At 44.7% G+C, this 20832-nt stretch overlaps 1 protein-coding gene across 2 annotated transcripts in view; it reads right to left on the bottom strand.

Moving 5' to 3' along the window:
* Positions 1 to 2682: 2682 nt before the first annotated feature.
* LOC119169223 (uncharacterized) overlaps positions 2683 to 20832 on the bottom strand; it is a 139053-nt gene continuing 120903 nt past the window's right edge. For both annotated transcript variants that reach the window (XM_075881557.1, XM_037420336.2), the window contains 2 exons: positions 11793 to 12006; positions 2683 to 4246 (listed from right to left, as the gene is read on the bottom strand). In XM_075881557.1, coding sequence (XP_075737672.1) covers positions 4077 to 4246; positions 11793 to 12006 — 384 coding nt within the window. In that variant the 3' untranslated portion in view covers positions 2683 to 4076. The remainder of the gene's footprint in view (positions 4247 to 11792; positions 12007 to 20832) is intronic.

Genomic DNA, 20832 nt, shown 5'->3' on the forward strand with positions numbered 1-20832 from the left:
ATAAGGCGCGTATTTATACATTTTTCATAAATTTTTGAGAATACAGGTAATACGGATATCGGACGATAGTTTGTTAATTCAGTAGTGTTGCCACCTTTATGAATGGGTGTAACTTTGGCCACCTTAAGTTTTGTTGGAAAGATTCCAATAAGAAAGGAATAATTTACCAGATATGCTAATACGGGGCTAAGTATAGATGCGACAGCCTTAACTGGAGCCACCCTTACGTCATCATAACCACTCGCAACGTTTGTCTTTAGTTCTTTTATATATCGGTAGACTTCCTCGGGTAATACTTCGTGTAGTACGAGAGAGTTCATGCAACTACTTGTTTCATCTTCATATTGTGTTGAGTCTTCATCATAAACAGCCACATTTACAAAGTATTGGTTAATTGCGTTTGCCAGTTCCTTACCCTCCAGAATGATATTTTTGACTTTTACTTGTTTAGGTGTATTTGACGTTGCTGTTCTCCCAGTTAAGGAAATAACTTGTTTCCATATTTTTGCCGGTTCTGATTTTATACGTGAGAAGGTGGCTTCATAATAGGCAAGTTTAGCCTTCCTAGTGTCACTATTTAGTTTGTTGCGGAATAAGAGTGGATGCTCTAGAAGGGAGTATGTATAAGAGTGGATGCTCTAGAAGGGAATTTAAAAAAAAACAGACCTTGATGACTGGAACAAATAATGTGCGTTCATTCGAGCTATCGTCGATGTAAATCACATTTCCGTGTCTTGCTATATCCGAGTTGGAGAATAACTGTTCGTCTTAAGACACATTACTATTTCTTCTCTGTGCTTCTCTTTTGTTCCTCATTTCAGGGTATACAGATATTCAGTGTGATTGTAGATTCAGCACACAGTATGCGAAACCACTCCTCAGTTCATTATTGCTCCAATGTTGGTAAACAACGCACGCGTCAACCTTGGGATACACTATAGTCCAGTATAGGACCTGCGTTAGGCATTTTTTTTCTTCGATACATTGAAGAGTAGGCTGAATTTCAGTGTCGTAAGATATTTCTGTGATGAAAAAAAAAATTCGGCGAATTCAACGTGCCATGGGAATCGATGTGATGCGAAGCATGTCGAGTGAAAGTGGCTGCGGTAAATTTTTTGTTGTTGAGTGAGACGTTACTAAATGACAATGAACGTACAATTATGCGTACAGACAAGTATGTTGGACAGTTGCGTATGCATGTGTTATGGAACCAGTTGTTGACAGTTGCGTAACGATACCAAGGGTATAGCATGGGGACACCACAAGTGGTAAGTTGAAATGTAGCGCTTGTGCTTTCGAGGATAGTAGCCCTGTATATTGCTACGTCGGCCAACAGTAGTGGATCAAGCCTTACTGCAATTGACGCCAACGCGCCGTCACATCTGTATCGTTGGAGTAAATAAGTAGTGTTTATAAAGAATAATGTGAGCAGCATTGCATACGCACTTGACATTTCACCAACATTAAGCCTGCATAAGGTTCTTTACCAAAAGAGTTCCGACACCTGGCTTGGCTGTGAGGTAGAATACATGATTGCCACACAGAATGCCTGGGTTTCATTCCTGGTGAGACCATAACATGTCTTTGCACTCGTCAGGTAAACGTTGCCGATCTCATGTCGGGTTGTATTAACGCCCTTGCATCTGAATTACCAATAACTGTTCTCACCATTCCTCGGTAGATATAAACTGTCAAACACCTGTGGCGCACTACCGCATACCGCGGCCCGTGGACGTTTCGACAAGTGGACAAGTATTCTTCGACACTGGAGCGCATTTTCTTAGCGTTGGTGTGTGTATAGTTCGTACCCTCTCCTCCAATCCAAGCAAAGAAGGAGGAGACGGCAACCGCAAAGTCTGCGGTGGAGAGGCCACCGTGACAAGTTGCGAGTCAAGTGGAAGAGGCGTTCCAGGAAGACAAGTTCACTTGCAGAAATGTCGGCTCGTGTCGGCGATGACAGCAATACAAACTCCCACCAGACTCCTTCCCACGGGGAGAGACTGTCGCACTTCGCCGGCTGCAGACTTTCCCGAACCTGCCACTTCGTGCGTAAAATATACCCGACTCGTTATACCGATGACTGTCCAGGACGTGGTGCTATTCCCACATGACGATAGTTATAGCGCGAGAACAAAACGACGACACAGAGACAGGAAGGACACGAAGGACACGAGCGCTCATGTCCTTCTTGTCTCTGTGTCGTCGTTTTGTTCTCGCGCTATAACTATCGCCGTGCCATACCAACCAGCCCAAGCTGCCACACTGCTATTCCCACAACTTTTCACGTTACCGTATAGAGTGCACCGCTGCCTACTTCCCTTCCCTTTCACCAATCTTTCGGTCCACCCATGCCCGAGAGCAGTGGGAAGGCACACTTCACGACGACGCCCTCGAGGTTTGTCGGGCGCTCGTTTTGCGGGTCCGAGCTGTTGCAGAGGTTGCCATAAGAGTCCTGGAATAGGGACCCTCCCTGTTTTCATTGGATTTGCATAATAAAATATTTTCATCATCATCGGGTCGAGTACACAACTGTTCACGATTTTTTTTTCATTGCAAGCTCCCATCTCCTTCCTGTCGTTTTCAGGTATTTCTTTGTAACATCTTACTATATTATCGTAATGGTATGGAAGCGTTCCTTTCTAAATCTATCAGAAAAGTAAGTACATGAAAACAGCAGCACAATTTGAGTACGTAGCATATTTTATTCGCATACGTTCAACTTTTGCTACGGGAGTGTTGTTTCATAACCACACCAATCACTTAAGAACAAAATTTACTTCGCGAAATTGCGTTGACAGAATTTATGCTGGAAGATTGCAATGTTTCTTAGACATAACTCGTTTTACTTCCATTTTCATTTACTTTAGCACTATGGCAATTGCGTGTTTTTTTTTTTGTTCGCAAGATACAAGTTGGCTTTTTCAGCTTGATAGTTCCAGACAATTCTTGCGTATTGAACGCATTTTTTTTTTCGTGATTTCGCACTTTAAGATACCAATCTGACAATCCCTTCTTATAGTCACGTTGAAATAAATAATTCCAGCGTAAAAACTTCCCACCTTGATTGGGCTTATACAGCTCAAAATTGAATAGTTATTTTACAAACATTTTTGTGAAGCACGCCATGTAAGTCGTAATAAATAATTCTCAGAAGCAATATATTTAATGCAGAACATGACTAGGAATATCTGACGCAGAGCTCCTTCTGTACGTAAGACCAGAAGCGTAAGATACAATAGGTCGGCGCTTTCTCTATAAGAAATAATATTGCCAAATGTGCAAACACAAACAAAAGTTTCTTGCGATAGTTCTTAACGGCCGGAAGAGCACAAGATAACTGAAGCCGTAGACACAGCGTTCTTCACATCCGCGATTTTTGCGATGGCGCTTGCTCCGCGTCGGACAGTACACTTTCTTTCTTTCGTCTCCACCTGGCACCGAAAGTCACGTGTGAAGCAAAAAACAACGCCGGAAATGAAGCGAATCGAATGCGAAAGATCACAAAATGAACGAACTACACCTTTCTCTGCTGAAACGCAGTTCAGGGCTGTTTTTGTTTTGCTTTTTTCCTCGCTGGATGGACAAAAGGACGTTGTCGCTGGAGCACACAGTGACTAACACACGTCTCACACGTACACACTCACGCAGTCTGACACACGTTTCATTAGAATGCACTGAATCGGTGTTTTCATCTACGAGATTGTGAATCGGCCGCAGCCGTTTGCTTGTTCGCTCACGAAGCTTGGGACGCATAAAGTTACCAAGGAGTTTCCAGGGTACCTCCACTGAGCTTTGAACGTCGGTCCTTCTTTGGCCCTCGCCGATTTCCGGGTCTGCCCAACTTCGCGGTTGCGGCTGTTTACTTGCAAACGCTCCTGACCTGTAGGCCCATATCATTCGGCTGTTCCTTTGCAGTAGAAGAAGGCGACGACAACACTCCAGGTCCTATCCCACTTGATGTTATCTACCTGCAATCCCATTTGGTCGTGTCGGATGGCAACTGTCAAAGTTTGTGTGAAAGTCGGGGATGGTGGCGGTGGCGGCGCGCACACACGATCCTGCCACGCCACCTAGTTTCAGAAGATCTGCGGAGACAAGCTGGGCTTGGTGTCGACGCCCGTCAGGCCGGAGCCGTAAGGGTAAGGGCCGAGGCACGAAGGCTGGCCACACGGGCTCGAGCTCCACTTGGGCGGCGACATGTGGGGCTGCTGCTGGCTGCACGGGCTGTCCGCGGCCACGACTTTGCCTGCGTGGAACGGTGAGTATACTCGTAAGCGAGGAACAAGCACTGCTTCTATACAACAACAACAACAACAACAACAACAACAACAACAACAACAACAACAACAACAACAACAACAACAACAACAACAACAACGACGACGACGACGACGACGACGACGACGACGACGACGACGACGACGACGACGACGACGACGACGACGACGACAACGACGACGACGACGACAACAACAACGACGACGACGACGACAACAAACACAACAACGACAACGACAAATACGATGTCTGTTGTGCATCGGCCGGGTAATCCTTCAGTAAATTCTGCACCACTCATTTAAGCTCTGTCGACCTTTCGTACTCAAATTGTAGCACGCACTAAATACACGTATACGGTGAAGTTAACACACAAGATAAACACACAAACACATTTATGTCAAACCATGCCATCATAACGTAAAAGAAGATGTCACAAATGCCACATTTTCTTCACATCATATATATATATATATATATATATATATATATATATATATATATATATATATATATATATATATATATATATATATATATATATATATATATATATATATATATATATATATATATTAAAAAATTGAAAAACAAGCTCCGGTCTCGCGACATTTTCGCGAAGTTCACTATGCTGATGTTTTATGCTATTTCAACATCAGTGATCAAGTTGCCGGACTTTTAGTCCGGCAATTACGCTTGTATGTCACCCTGTTGTTGTATGACCCCATAACACAAATATGAAAGTTTCGTACATATTCATTACAACTGAGCTGTCCTATAGTCAATGTTTCAGTCACGGCAGTCGATACAACAAACTGTAGAACGCTACTTGATATTTCGAACAACAACCGCAGTTTCAGAGACGCACCTGCCCTAGAATATTCCAAGCGATTGCGGCACGTCCTTCCTATTTTTGCATTACATTTCTTAGATTGCTACAGGTGAGGCCTCGCCTACCCTTATTCACTTTGTGCGTGTCTGTGTAATTTTTATGTTCAGTTCATTCATGGTTTTAACGCGATAGCGTTAAAGAGCTTGTTTCGCGGAAATACCGGCGTTGGCATCGGGGTGGGCGTCGTTGGTTGTGAGTGAAAAATAGTCACCTTGTCCGTGTCAGAAAAATTGAGAAAAGGAAATAAGTATTAGTAATTTCTGGGTCCGAGAGAGGATTGAACCTAGGTTGTCTGCGTGGCAATGAGATGCTGTGAAACAGAGTGAGTCACAATATTTCTTGAAACTGCGTTAAAAAAGAAAAACACGTCACATTGATGTCATGTAGGGGAAGAGGCCTCTTTAGAGCATCATATACTGCGAGGTCAATTGCCGTCAATTGTAGTTTGGCGCCATCCGCTGAAGTTGATTTGTTTGTGTAGCAGTGTTGAGGGCCACCATCCTCGAGCGCACCAGCGCAAACCCCAGCTCTTCATATCAGCTTACCGCTTCTGGTGCTGCTAATATTCATGTTGGTATTGGCATGGTTACGCAGCTCTAAACAACTGCTAATATAAAACTCGTGCGGCTGCTCAAAGTATGTGTGTGCATGCATTTTTACCGATATTAAACGCTACTTATAACGTCTCACTTAAAGAAATATCTAAAACAGTCACCTTCTATGCGCATGCTTCGATAACATCAATTCCCAAGGTACGTGGCATCTGCCGAATTTTTCTTTAAGCTTTGACGTTAAAAACGCTATTTCATTGATGGTCTGTGATCATCTGGTGAGCTTAATTACGCGTAAAAGCAAGATAACGAAGATGTACTCCGGGAAAATGTTCACATGGGGAGTGATCTCATTGAGTAAGCATGTGGGCGATTTGGTTAACGTTTTAGTTGAAAGTGTGAAGGAAGAAACACTTTGTTGTAGAAATACAGGCAAGTAAGTACTTACCGAGTGAAAGAATGGCGAACACGATTGCTTTTCAATGATTTACATAAACACAACCCCAACTTCAAAATGAGACTACTAAATCGTATTTGAATTCCTGTTCTCGTTCCATTCGTTTTGTAAAGCACTCTTTCCTGCTGTGTTAATCACTTTGCAGCGAAGCCACACGTAAAAATGACTAAAAAGGAATGCACGAATATTCTATATTCTTCTTTAAAAAGCCCCGCCGCGGTGGTCTAGTGGCTCAGGTACTCGGCTGCTAACGCGCAGGTCGCGGGATTAAATCCCAGCTGCGGCGGCTGCATTTCTGAGGGAGGTGGAAATGTCGTAGGCCCGTGTGCTCAGATTTGGGTGCACGTTAAATAACCCGAGGTGGTCGAAATTTCCGGAGCCTTCCACTACGGCGCCACTCATAATCATATGGTGGTTTTGGGACGTTAAACCTCACATATCAATCAATCAATCTTCTTTAAAGACGATAGTCTTTCTTGTAGTAGTAGTAGTAGTAGTAGTAGTAGTAGTAGTAGTAGTAGTAGTAGAAAACTTTATTATGTACATAATCCAGACAGGCTAGAACTCCAGCGCCCCGAAGAATATACAGGGTGAAGAGCGAAATCTGTCCGGCGGGGTGGTGCCCTATTCCAGGGCCCCACTGGCGCGAGCCATCCGTTCAGCTCTGTGGATCCTTCAACGCGAAAATTGTGGTCGTCTGTCTGTCCGTCCGTCTGTACATTTTTCTGTTTGTCTGCCATAACAATACCCCAAATAGCACCTGACGATACCTCAAACGACCAACCCCATCCGCAGCGCCCACCAATATTGCTCAAGTTTAAGCGTTCATATTTGTGCAACATTCAATTTAAAAAATTATTGCGCATACCTGAGGCACCATAACAACACGTCATTGTTCTGTATGTGTGCCTTTATACTAGAGAAGGCATACATAAGTATCTCTAAGGACCATAGCGCTTATCACGCTGCGCTGTCAATGCAACGCGATGCTCAAAAAGGCAAGTGTTTCCAATGCTTTGCAAAGACTACATGGTGACGTCACCTGTCCGTCGCTTTGCGTTTCAAAACTTATCGCCTCCGAGACGGGCTGCGCACCCGTCTTCCTTCGTTTTCGAAGATAACTGCCGGATAGCACTCGTGTCTAACGTGCCTCGATGCGCTCGTTCACCTTCGCTGCACGGATCAAGACTCTCTAACGCAGCGCCTCCAGAATACAATTCACCAATTTTCTCGCGCAGTACATCAAATAAACGTTTGGTTCACTTTCTTCAGACGCAAGACTATCGTCTTTCGACGACATTTGCAGTGAAACATGCAGATACGGGGCCAGCATTTTTTTTTTCAATTTTCTTTCACGGTCCAGTGCTTTCCATTTGCGTCCTTAAAATTCACTTTAGCTCCTGCAGCACTACGAAAGCGTTCAAATGAAACTTTTTTATTGCGAGAGCAATTATATGGACAGTCTCGGCTGGTTTTCTGTCGTCGTCAACACACCGTCATTCACTATATATATATATATATATATATATATATATATATATATATATATATATATATATATATATATATATATATATATATATATATATATATATATATATATATATATATATATATATATATATATATATAGAAAAAGGAGTAATTCACACACAACGAACGTTTCAGCACAGTTTAGTCCGACGTTTCGACCGTGGGACCGGCCTTCGTCTGGGAAGGCCGGTCCCACGAAGGGACCGGCCTTCCCAGACGAAGGCCGGTCCCACGGTCGAAACGTCGGACTAAACTGTGCTGAAACGTTCGTTGTGTGTGAATTACTCCTTTTTCTATACTATCAGAGCCTGCGTGATACTTCCTATAATCCCTTATATATATATATATATATATATATATATATATATATATATATATGAAAAAAGCCGCCCAAGCTCAGCGCGCTTATCTCGTCACGATGCACCGATGCGCGCTTATCTACCAGGTGTACTTTGCCCCAGGAATTGGGGGGGGGGGGGTGGTAGGTGATTGTGCGCGTCCGCTTATCCTCCGGTGGGTAGAATAGTGTGCCTTAGGCTTTCACCGGAACGATTTCGTTAGTCGCCGGGCCTATAAACGTCACTCCGCTCCGCTGCACAGGCCCCGTTTCCGAAAAAAGCGCGCTTTTCATACACAGCGAAGTATAACACCTAGGACACTTGTTAGTTTGCACTCATCTGTAATTGTGATTACGTTTAGTGCGTCGTTTTTGTTTAAATAGCGCGTCAAGTGTCGAGCTGTAGGCGTTGTTAGTTCGCTCTTGTCCTGTGTATGTTGTTTTCATGCGTCATTTGTGCGTGAGCCGGGCGCTGCACGTTTCGATCTGCTTGCCGTTCTCAGCGTTACATTGCAAGTTATTGCTATCGCATTCATTACTTTGCTCTTGCGGCGGAACTGTGACTTTTATTTACAAATTGCATTTCGATTTCTTCTCTCACAATCATTTTTTTGTAAAGCTTGTTTTTTGGGGAGGGGGGAGGGCAATTCTTTTGGGGGGGGGGGGGGGGAAGGGCAATTCATTTTGCTGCGAAGCCAAACGTAAAAGCAACAAAGGAAACACGATGCGTGTTTTTGTTTTTTATTTTTTTCCACCCCTTCTGCTTCAATATTCTATTTTTCTTTCACTTTATACTTTTAAGGATCTTCTTTTTGGGGCCTTAAGTGAAAAAGTTGTTGAAAACGTGCGCTATTACCGGTGAAAATTGCTGCTATACTTCTACTAACATACTCAATCTTTCTACGTTTCTTGTTATTTTTTAAAGTACGCGTATTGGTTGTTTCGAACGTGGCGATGAAGGTGATGATGAAAAATAATGATGGTGATAGAATGAAAAAGTGAATATTTTTTTTTTCACGGACAAGCTCAATACAATTTAGGCAGTAAGTAACCAAATGCGCAAGCACGGGCACAGACTTCGCTTTCTCTTTTCTCAAAAAGGACACCTCATTAGTCGGCGTGGAGTAGGTAACCCGCGTCTGCTCGCAGGAACACGACATCAAACACTTCTGTCCAAGAGAGCGCATGCAGAACGGCTTCGCGCGAACGCTAATCACAAGATCAGATGCGTCACCACGAGAGCGCCGCGCGCATAACGCTATCGCCTTCGGTGTGGTACTTCCTCAGAAGTGCCTACTCTCGCGTCCCTCGAGAACCGACGAGAGAAAGAGAGAAGTGGGAGTGAAATCCCTAGCGCAGCAGACGCCATGCCTGGAGACAGACGACGCAACTTGGCCATTAGGCGCTCGGTGGCCACTGGACATAAAGAAGGCCAGCTCAAGATGGACGCCGCGAGGTTCTCTTCCCGCCTCCCTTTCTCAGTGCTTTCCCTCGCAAGCATCCATTTCTCTTTCTTCCCACCGCCCTCACTCCCTCGGCCAGCTTTCCTCTCTGCTTTCTCGAATGAGCTTTCGTCCCTTCGTACAGCCTGCTTCAGCTTGCTAAGCCCGGGCCTCTGTTCCTCCACTGAACCCGCGTTGCACAGCTCTTCGTTTTCCCTTTGATACTTTTTTCTCTTTCGCGTCTCTCGCGCGACACTAATGGAAACAGACGAGGCACAGCGTCGGGCAGTGCTGGACGAAGCTTCGCAGGCGGATGGTTTGAGCCGGGGATGGAGGTGATGTCGCCATTTTTCCGGGAGTCATGACGTCACCGCTTTCGGAGATGCATGCACGCTGCAGCTCGCTAAAAGAACATGCGCTTTCGCAAGAACAGCAGGAAGGACGCTGACGCCGTGGTTCTGGCGGTTCATCGTCTGTGCGTCTAGTTTGGACGCTCCGACGCGCCATGGAAAAAAAAACGCACAAAACACTGCCACCCTTGCCCCGTGAAAGCATACTTAGGTTTTTTTTTTTTGCGTGAGACATAACAGACAAATCGAAGAAACAGCTGAGCTGCTTCCTAATAAAAGGAATTTATGGACTCCGCAGCATTCAGTGGATCTTGTGCGTTTTTTTTATTTTATGAAAGTAGCAGCGTCTATTTTTCTTCCCACATGAATTTATTTTCATACATTTAAACTAATCTTACTGTTACAATCATTGCAGTACACTCTACCATGCAGTATGTGCCCATTAAAAGAAGAATCTGCTATACGTTCATGTCAGGAAAAAAAAAACCAAAAGTGGTGAGAACCAATCAAATAGAAACTGCATTTTCGAAACGAAAGTAACATTTATGGCTTGTTAACGGTACTAAAACTAGGAACACGAATATACACATCTAACAATATATCTGAGCTCGACGGGTGGCGTTACTGCACACCATTTGGCGGTTGTCTGGCAGTTGTTTGTCTCACGGAGTATCTGTGTATGTTGTGTTCCGTGCATGCATTTATAAACATATCGTTTTGTAACAACTTTTGGTGTGTCTGTGGATGTTGTGTTCTGTCGCGATGTTCTGTTGGATTGTAATTGATCTTCACTGTCCGTGAGAATAAATTTCTCTAAATAGAGATGTCTTGACGGTGTAGCTTACCACTCTCACATAGAAGAATTTACAGTTCTCAAAATATTTTGAGTTTTCGTGAACAAACTTCAATACCAAGGCAGCTTACTCTTGTCACATGTAGGAGTACGGACTACAGCGAATTGTTCGCCTTTTCAAGCGAAGCTTCTATTGACCAATTTGGGAAGCTGTTGTAGGAGTAGTAAGATATGGAAGGAAAAGCAGGAAGGTCAATGAGCTGAAAGTCTGGTTTGCTATCCTACGCTGAGGGAAGGGGATAAAGGGATAAAAATGTATATATAGTGAGATGGGAAAAAAAAGACGTGACCTTAAACTAGACTGCGTTGTTCGATATTAGTGGAAACAGGAAAACCCTTCGTCGTGAAAAAAAACAACACGTGACACGCTCACTCAAAAAGCCTGCGCTAATGTCGTCCTTGTGTGGGTCTTGCTGTAGTTCTAAATCTCACATTTAATGCGACTCCCCTGCCACAATACCTGAGGAAGTGCGTAGCCATGAGTCAACCTGCAGCGATTTCCTTGGAAATTGCGTACTTGCCGAGGTGGTGGCGCCCTCTTGTCGGAAATGGGTATCATGAGCCACATTTTTAAGAAGCTTGTTTTGCAATTTTGATGAATTATGAAATTTAACTTTTTTGTTATTTCTCTAGTTTATATCATCTTAGGCTTCGTTTATTTTGCGCTAGGTGTGAGCGTTGTCTGCTATGTTTTATATATATTGACCACGGCGTGACCATGAGACATGAGAATAACTGCGCTGCACATATAAACCACACACACACACACACACACACACACACACACACACACACACACACACACACACACACACACACACACGCGCGCGCGCGCGCGCGCGCGCGTACACGCACGCACACACACACAGAGACAGTGTGTTTAAGTGCACGTATGTGTGTGCGTTTGTGTGTATGTGTGCGTGTTTGTGTGTATGTACGTGTAGCTCCACAGAGGGTTTAGATTCTTCATCACGGCAGCCGCATTCAGGTGACGACCAACAAAAAAAATGCTGCAGTACTTACAATTTGGCGTTCGACTATCTCTTAGTTCTGATACTTAAGAATCCATCGGGAATCTAGTTTGTTCAACCTCTCGGCTTACCGTTGAGGTGCTTGACGTCTTGCGACTGCAGCATAACCTTGACGTCCTTGGAGTCCTTGGCACTGGAGGTGTGCGTCGTCGAGTCTGCCGTGGTGCTGATGGGTGACGTGGTGAGACCGGCGTCCGAGCCCGAGCTCGAGGAGGACGCCGACTGCTTCTGCTGGTTCAGCCTCTCCTGCTTGCGGAACTTGGCTCTCCGGTTTTGGAACCACACCTGAATGAAACGAACGGAGCAAACAGCTCTAAGTCCGTATTCGTTGTTGCTGGTGATGTTCGTAGAAAACGACTGTATCGTGGGAATATATCGGCCACCGAAAAGCAGGCTACACAGTAAAGAAAAAAAATGCGGATGGAATACACTTGGGTGTTGCCGATGTATATGCGAGAGCATTGTCGTGTCGATATCAAACGGGGATAAGTTTTGCTGGTATAACCGCGGGAAGCCAACAGCAGCCTAAATTAACTATTGGAATTTAAGGGGTGAAAATAGACACAAGCACGAGAGAGGACACGAGACAAAGCGCCTTTTTTTTCTCTTTGTGTTTTTTACTATTTTCGCACCTTAGATCCAATTGCGAACGTACGCCAACTCGCCCAACCAAAAATATTTGTCAAACCAAAGTTACTAACCAAATAACCTGGATTAGCCAATGATAATAGTGCTGATGGCATTCGAGTAAACAAGGTAGCCTTCTGATCCACCACTTATACCATATATCGCCGTTCGCAAACAGCACGAGGTTGCGCTATGGACGATAGTTATAGCGCGAGAACAAAACGACGACACAGACACAAGAAGGACACGAAGGACACGAAGGACACGAGCGCTCGTGTCCTTCGTGTACTTCTTGTCTCTGTGTCGTCGTTTTGTTCTCGCGCTATAACTAACGTCATGCCATGCCAACCAGCCCAAGCTGGCACACTTCTAAGTTGCGCTAAGATTTGTTTTTTCATGTAACATTCCGCGGATATTCAGCGGTGAATTTGACGTAAACGCAGCCAGACAGGGATATTAAAGAAACGGCAGGAAGGGCAAGACGAAGTACACCTGTCGAAACGTCGTGTCGAACACAGAACTCCTGTTTACAGATTTTTTTTTCATCCCTATAGAAAGGGATGAAATATAAATTCATTATTATTGCATAGCCTGCTTATAAACGGATATGTGCATGAGAATAATGTATCGGAGGGAGGCGTTGCTGCGGTGTATAATATACGTGAAAACGTCACGCCTGCATGGCACACGCAGAACATTCACAGTGATAGCAGGAAAAGCGCTCTTTCTATAGATCTCGTTGTACTCACTTGGATGACCAATACAGTAGCGAGGTATATCCAGTACACCATAAGTAGTCACAATTTTTCTAACCGTAGAAATGCAAACTTTCCAGCGACGCGACAGGCCAGAAATAAATGGTCACTCGTAAAAAACAAAACTTGGTATGCTCTTGTAGAGACGTTGGTTGATAAACGGAGGCATCAACTTGTGCATTGAACTTGATACATTTACAATGAGCTAGAGATACAGCACAAGTGTCAATCCTTTTTCCCGAATGGATGCGTGTGATCAGCGAGCAGTGACACTTGTTTGAGTGAATGCCATCTCAAATGCGAACAGTATGCAGCCAGGTAAATTGGAATCTTGAATAACAAACCGCTCAGAGGGGACCACCCCACTGGCGCGAGAACCGAAGGCATCCGATACTCGCAGCTTCGAAGCAATAAGATGGCTGCTGCCTCAATACGTTCTTTTTTTGCAACACTTTGTAAATTTTGTATTACTGTTTTGTGTTTTATACGCTATTTTATGCTTAGCACGTACGTCCAATACTACCGCTTTCACTTACGCACCGTCTTGCGAGACGTATACGCAATACTATGAAAAAAAAAAACAATTTCGGAGGACGCTTGAGATTGACTTTCTAGAGTATAGAACGCCCCTGGTACGCAGTTTTCGGCATGTTTTTAATGTATACTTCTTTTTATGTAAGTCTGAAATTCTGATGTTATGAACTGCTTTGTTTTCTTATTACCGGAACATAGATGTCTGGATGTATTCATATGTCTGCTCTCCGGATAATTGACGCCAACAAAAAAGTGGCACAGGAGTCTCGTACGGCTGTTAACACAGTAGATGTTTGCTCTTATCCTGGCATTTTATTCCCGCAATTTTTTCTAAGCAAAATGTTGATTAACATTGAACTGGATAGCATCAACGAACCGCGTTCGTATCGCCTTCCCAATCGCCAGCCTGACTTCGATTTTTGGTGAATATCGCAAGCGTGCTGCAAGGAAAGCCAAAGTGTGGACGCCCTCTGGCTCCTATATATCCATGTACGCAACGCCACTGAAAGCAAGCCCGTGGACCTCTTGCGCCATCTCGCTGGTTATAATAAAGGCGCTAAAGCCCCTCCGAGGTGTGCGTTGTACCAAGGGTTGATGGTGTATCTAAATAGCTCCCCATTAGCGTGCTATACGTGGTGGCCAAGTGGCTACACGGATCGCGCCACGGAGCGAAGGGTCAAAAGTTCGTGTTCCTGTTTTCACGTTAACTGGGGATTGTTTTATTATTACTTTATTTGCATCTACCTCGAATTATAGCTCATGGGTGAAGCTGATTTTTCCGCTCACAACCACAGGCGGCGACGACAAAATGTATGCGAAACGTGATCTTCAAAGCTATCGCGTAAAAATTTTCGAGGCGGCCCCACCCTTGATTATAGGTTTGGCAGGGGCACCAACACATCGGCGTTCGTATATGCTCTTGTCTATTCTCTGGTTTAACGTTGCTTTTCGCGAGTTTCTAAAGAGGGTCTCGTGGGTGGCATGATATGGGGAAAAAGCGTGTGACTGAGATTGGATAAACTTTTATTTTTTTTATTGGATAAACTTTTATTTGACTGAGATATGTGCTGCCAGCTATCGCAACGATGCGAGCTGCTCACAATCTTTTAACTAACAAGAATAATTATTTTAATTATTCCTACAATTATTCGTCCCTTATACTATGGGTGAGGTTAACCTCCCGTACCATATACATCTCACATAACTCTTCGACTTTGGCTGGGAGTTGCCTTCACGAAAGCTTATACCACGTTAATCGGAATGACTGACAGTGCGGCACGCGATGTCTGCGGCACCGATGAAAATATCGAACACCTGCCGTGCCACTGTCTTCGATTTGCCTCAGACAGACAAGTACTTGCCAACGCAATGCGGCGGCTGGATGATCGGCCTCTTTCTGTGCAGGTGCTATTACAGCGACGTCCACATCCCTCGACAGCCCACAAGGCAGTGAAAACCCTGCTGCGTTTCTTGAGAAGGACGGGTTTGTGCGAACGCCTCTAACATTCGGTGGAGTTCTACACGCTGCAGTGAAATTACTGTCAGTCTCTCCTTTTTTCTCTCTTTTCCCTCTTTCTCATCTTTCTTGTCCTCTTCCCTAATCCCCCAGTGTTGGGTAGCTGTCCCCTTCCCTAATCCCCCAGTGTAAGGTAGCCAACCGGATTTCTTTCTGGTTAACGTACCTCTTTGCCTTCTCTCTTTTGTTACTTCCTTCCTTCATTCCTTCCTTAACTTATACCAGAACGATAGATTTCTATTATGTGGAAGACTTTTCATGAGTATTTAGAATACAGAAAGTTAGTGTTTAACCACAAACGCTTAGAAGGGAAAAAAGAATCTCACTTGGTGCTCTTGCCACTAGCATTAAAAGATATCGCGAAAATTCGCTTACTGCTCACTGTAGTGTTCACAAACACGCGGCTTCATTAATTCTTGTTTTTGTTTTTTTCACACGTGACGTTCTCGCTCGAGTGACGTGTACGTAAGAACAGACGAGCAAACGAAGTCACTCGAACTCTCTTCCGTTTCTGTTTTTCTCTAAAACGCGGCTGAACCTTTCTCAGTGTACACACGCTCCCTTGTCTCCAGAGCGCAACAACTGAGCTGCCACGCTCGCGCCTTCGCGAATCGCTCCGAAAGCGTCCCACGCACGCCTGCAGGGCGTCTCCCAAAGGATTCACAGTGCCGCCGTAGACGAGAAACGCAAACCCGTTGCGCAAAATGGGGGGAACGTATAAGGTAGCATTTGTGGAAAAGGCGGGGAGTTAGCCAAGCGGGCGCGAGATAAGTGCACGTTGACAGCGAGTATTTCGGTTCTGGCGAGGCGAGGCCCAACAATGTATGCTGTGCGCACGCGCGCGAGTAGCGTGCCTGTGGCGGCAAACGCGCATTACGAATAAAGCGCGCTTTTTTTTATTTTTGGCGCTAAATTTAATTAGGCGAGCTCTCTCAGAGAGCCGCAGACTGTTGCGCGCGTACCAGCGTGCATGCGACAGGGGACAAACGGACTTGAGTGTGTCCAAAGCTCGCAGTGAGGGAGACCGGCCTCTATAGCACCCAGTGTTCGCCCCCACACTCTCCGAGTGTCCGTGCCATCTCTGCATATATGACCATCAACTTGGGCATGCGCTGCATACGAGGCTGAAGCACTTCTTTTTGACAATCTTGCCGCCGCAAAGTTTTCTGCGAGCTTTGCCAACAGTAAGGCAGTGTGCGGGTCTGACGCTTTGGCAGTGTATATATATTTGGTGATTCATGGACACGCTACGCCGAGTTCGCCACTGCGCTCTGTCTACTAGTTATATCATTTTCTCTCCTTTGTCGCACGCGGTGCCCTATACGTTATGTGCAAATGAGGTGCGAGATGGAGAAATTGTGGGCGGCCCATGTAGGAGCCACCTACAACGCATCCGACAATTGAATAAATGGGCTGTCATATACTGTTGACGACATTTACAATTGGTGGCTGAATAGTCGAGCAGTGCACCTTAGCCTGCAGGTACAGCTGGATTCCAGTTGCCATCCTGAGATCTGTCAGTGGACGTCGCGAGTAGTCCATATAAATGTTGATATGAAATTAATCACTCGACAATGCAACGAATTCCATCTTAAATCAGGATGGTTTCGTGAATTTTTGTTGAAGAAGGAAAGATTTTTTTTCTCGATAGATTAGTGCAAAGCCGGCGTCTGCTGAGCATGTCTGCATAGTGCAGACATATTTTCTACTCGTGTGCGTGCCCACTGTTTCTATCAATCTGTTTTCTTCTTATTTTCATTTTATTTATTTATTTATTTATTTATTTGTTAACTGTCACGAAATGACCGCTGTGGGGGCAAAAGAAGTGTGCGTCTCCCGACTTGGCCCACTCTTTGTGAGGCACTTCGGGCAGTTACAGCAAAACAACGCATTGATAGATTCAATAACATACAAATAATCAATAATTGGGGAGCACTGCAACATTTAGAGAAATGCCAGTCAAAGATTCAAACAAAGATGTTCCTTAGCGATAAATGCAAAGACATTGTCATCAGTACTACTAAAATACAAATAAATTGAAGTGCAATATAAAAAAACGATGATTACAAAAATATATTATATACGCAGCATACTTTCAGCACATGCATGCACCCTACAAGTGTGTTCAAATTATTACATTCATAATTTGATTCCTAAATTGTGTAATGTTTTTAGTCCCTCTGGCATATTCAGTTACATTTGAAATCTTGTTTCACAGTAGAATGATTTGGTTATCAATTGACTAGTTAGTCCGACACACTGGCCCGACCAACGGAACAGTACGCAGATAACCATTCCTTCTACCACTCCCTAGGGTAGTGTACCAAACTGGATCTCTCTCTCCTCTCTCTTTCTCCTTTCTTGATCTGGTTCACAGTGTGACTCAACGTTTTTTATGATTTCTTTGAAAAACGACGAATCCAGTTATAGCTGCAATCCAAAATAGTATTGCTGATCATGAATGAAGTGACTCTGCAGTTGTACACAGTGAAAGCTCGGTTAACATTCTAGCCGAATTTATTCGTAGCCGGATGGTTGCCGCAAGTGAAGCACAGTGCGTTAATTCATTCCCAAAGCCGCTTGGCAGTGTAAAAAAAGACGGTAATGTACATAAACAAAATGTATTAAGTGGTGATTATAAGGGTGCAGGTTTTGCATGTTCATGATATATAATCAAAATCAATAAGGTTATGCCCTAAAGCAGTAGCATTATTTCGTTTATGAGAAAGCATACAATCCAACATATTCCCTATACTCCCTGTCCTTTTTGACTGCTCCTGCTACACTCTAAGAAAATAAGGTGTGTCTTTTTAATCTTTTCTTATACATAGAAAGACACGTTGCCTCTCTTTGTGATAGTTGTGGGATGCAAAACTTTCTGACTGAGATACATGTGACTCTTTAAAGAGAGTTCTACACACGTAACTATCAAAAGAAACAGTTTTTTTTATTAGAGTGTATATAGTATATCGGCACGTAATTGAAAGGCGCCCGCTGCTTTCTAAACATCTCTTCGCACAGTTAGTCACGACAGAAGTCGAGCAGATTTATTCACAATCGAAAAGTACCACGGCGGCGCGACACACTTCGGCCACCGCTGTTCGATCTAAGCGGTGCGGGAGCACACGTGAACGCTGTTACGACCGTCATCATTATTGAAGTTTTTCGGCCTTTGTGAACGGGACGAAGATATTTCGACGCATTCCAAGCAAGGGTGTGCCATCAAGACGGGTTGATTTCCTCTCAGCAAAACCTGAACGAGGTGTTCGGGACGGGTTTGCGCAAAGAAAACGCACGAGCCAAGAGAGGCCATTGTGAGGTCGACTCAAGAAAGGTCATTGTGTTTGCTGCGAGCAAGGCTCTCGACTCCGGACAGAATGGGCAGTGATCATTTCCCTATATTTATCAATGTTGCTGGCTACCATTTGACGGTAGCTAAATCCTGCACAGTAACTGATTGGGACCGCTACCGAGAGCATCTGGATCACCGATAAGGAGATATGTTTCATGATATGCAGGCGAGCAAAGCGGCTGCAACCACTGTACTTAAGCTACCTGCACATTTTCCAGCCCCAGACTTAAAGCTCCGTAATTTGTGTGCGGCCGGAAGAAGGGCAGAGAAAAGGCTTATGCGAAAAGGTGGTGAAACTGCTAGCAAAACTCAGTTAAACAGACTTAATGCAGCAATACGGCGATACAGCAACAGACTTCGGAGGAAGCAATGGGCAACGTTTTGTGAGAGTTTAAGTGTATTTACTCCACTGTCAAGGATATGGCGAGTAGTAAACAGGGTCGGAAGCACGCCCAAGCCTTTGAGACTATTTATTGCCCTCGCGTTATTCAAGAATACATCAATGCCGTCTCTAGCCGAAGAGTTTGCTGACGTGTATGTAATTGGAAGAGAAAACGAACCACCTTACCCCCTTCCGCCTCATTCTAGATCTGCCATCGACGCACCTTTCACGCTGCGGGAACTTACGTCAGCCATAAGTTGTCTCCGTCGACGCTGTGCTCCTGGACCTGACGGAATTACAAACAAAATGATCTCAAATCTGCCTGCAGAAGGGAAGGTCAGGCTTCTGATGCATTTAAACTATGTTTGGAAGTCGGGAAACATTCCTCAAGCCTGGAAAATGGCCTGGGTCATGCCAGTGCTGAAGCCAGGTAGAGATAGAACAGAACTGGCCTCATACAGACCAGTATCACTAACTTCTTGCATAGCGAAGCTGATGGAGAAGATGGCCTGTGTTAGGCTGACATGGCGGATAGAAAATCACAAGACCCTTCCAGCATGTATGACTGGGTTTCGGCAGCGGTTGAGTGCACAAGACAACATCTTGGACTTGGAGAGTCACATAGAACACCAGAGAGCAAGAGCATACGGCTTTTCAACTCTGGCAATATTACTGGACGTTTCAAAAGCATACGACTACGTGTTCCAAGGTGCGATAATTTGTGGTCTTGCATCTATGGGAATAACGGGGAACCTTTTACGCTTTGTTCAGGCGTTTCTTAGTGATCGCTCGATACAGGTGAAGTTAGGGACAGTGCTCAGTAGCTCAAGGAAAATCACCAGAGGAGTGCCACAGGGCAGTGTCCTGTCTCCGATGTTGTTCAATGTGGCCATGGCTGGTTTACCTAATGCTCTCAAGACTGTGAGCAAGACAGTACAAATATCAATTTATGCCGACGACATATGCATCTGGCTTTCTGGATATCAGCATAAGCGATTGGAAATGATTGGCTAAAGAGTTCTACACTCTGCACAAACCTATCTTGAATCTATTGGCCTAACAATATCAGCTGAAAAGTCTCAATTCATGCTATTCTCAGGTATGCGAAGACGAGAAACAAGGATGAAAATATTACTTCCAGGTACATCAATTAAGCAAGTTAAGTCCATGAGGTTCCTTGGAGTCACACTAGACAGCAGGATGAATTGGCGACGAGCAGTAGACAAGACGATGTCAGCGCTGACGCCCCGTGTAAACATTCTTCGAAGGATGGCAGGAACAAGCAGGGCGAGTCACCCAACATCAATGATAAAGTTACACGAGGCAGTAATTGTCAACCATGTGCTTTTCCAATTGCCTCTGATCTCTCCGAGTGAGTCACGGTATGGATGGCTGGAAAAACTTCATCGTAAAGGCCTCAGAGTTGCTTTGGGAGTGCCCAAGTTTGCAGCGAGCATAAAGGTGCTTCATGAAGCTTGTCTTCTGCCGTTACGTCTTCTCGCCTCTCAACGACTGCTGACACAGCTTTGCCGACTTGGCGAATCAAGTCCAGGACGAGCACTACTCAGTCGCCTTCGGCGACGCACGGAATCTCGAGCTTTCGTGGCCCTCAATACCCTTCGCCATCTTATCATCGATTTCCCCAAACAAAGACAACTTCGACAAGACCCACCTTGGTCACATGAGGATGTCGACTGCCAGGTGACGATTCCACGGATGCAAACCAAGCGTTCCACACCCACAGCAGAAATACTTCCTTTGGTACTTGAATATATTGAAGAAAAGTACGCAGATCATTTGAAAGTTTTCACCGATGGATCAGTCGACATAGTGCGCGGAGCAAGCGCTGCCGCGTTTGTGATCCCATCTCTAAAGGTTTCCTGGGCAGCGAGACTCGAGTGCGTTGTTTCATCGACAGCATGTGAAAGCGTGGCAATTCAGGCAG

Source organism: Rhipicephalus microplus, chromosome 2 (genome assembly GCF_043290135.1).
Source record: "Rhipicephalus microplus isolate Deutch F79 chromosome 2, USDA_Rmic, whole genome shotgun sequence".
NCBI classification, from domain to species: Eukaryota; Metazoa; Arthropoda; class Arachnida; order Ixodida; family Ixodidae; genus Rhipicephalus; species Rhipicephalus microplus.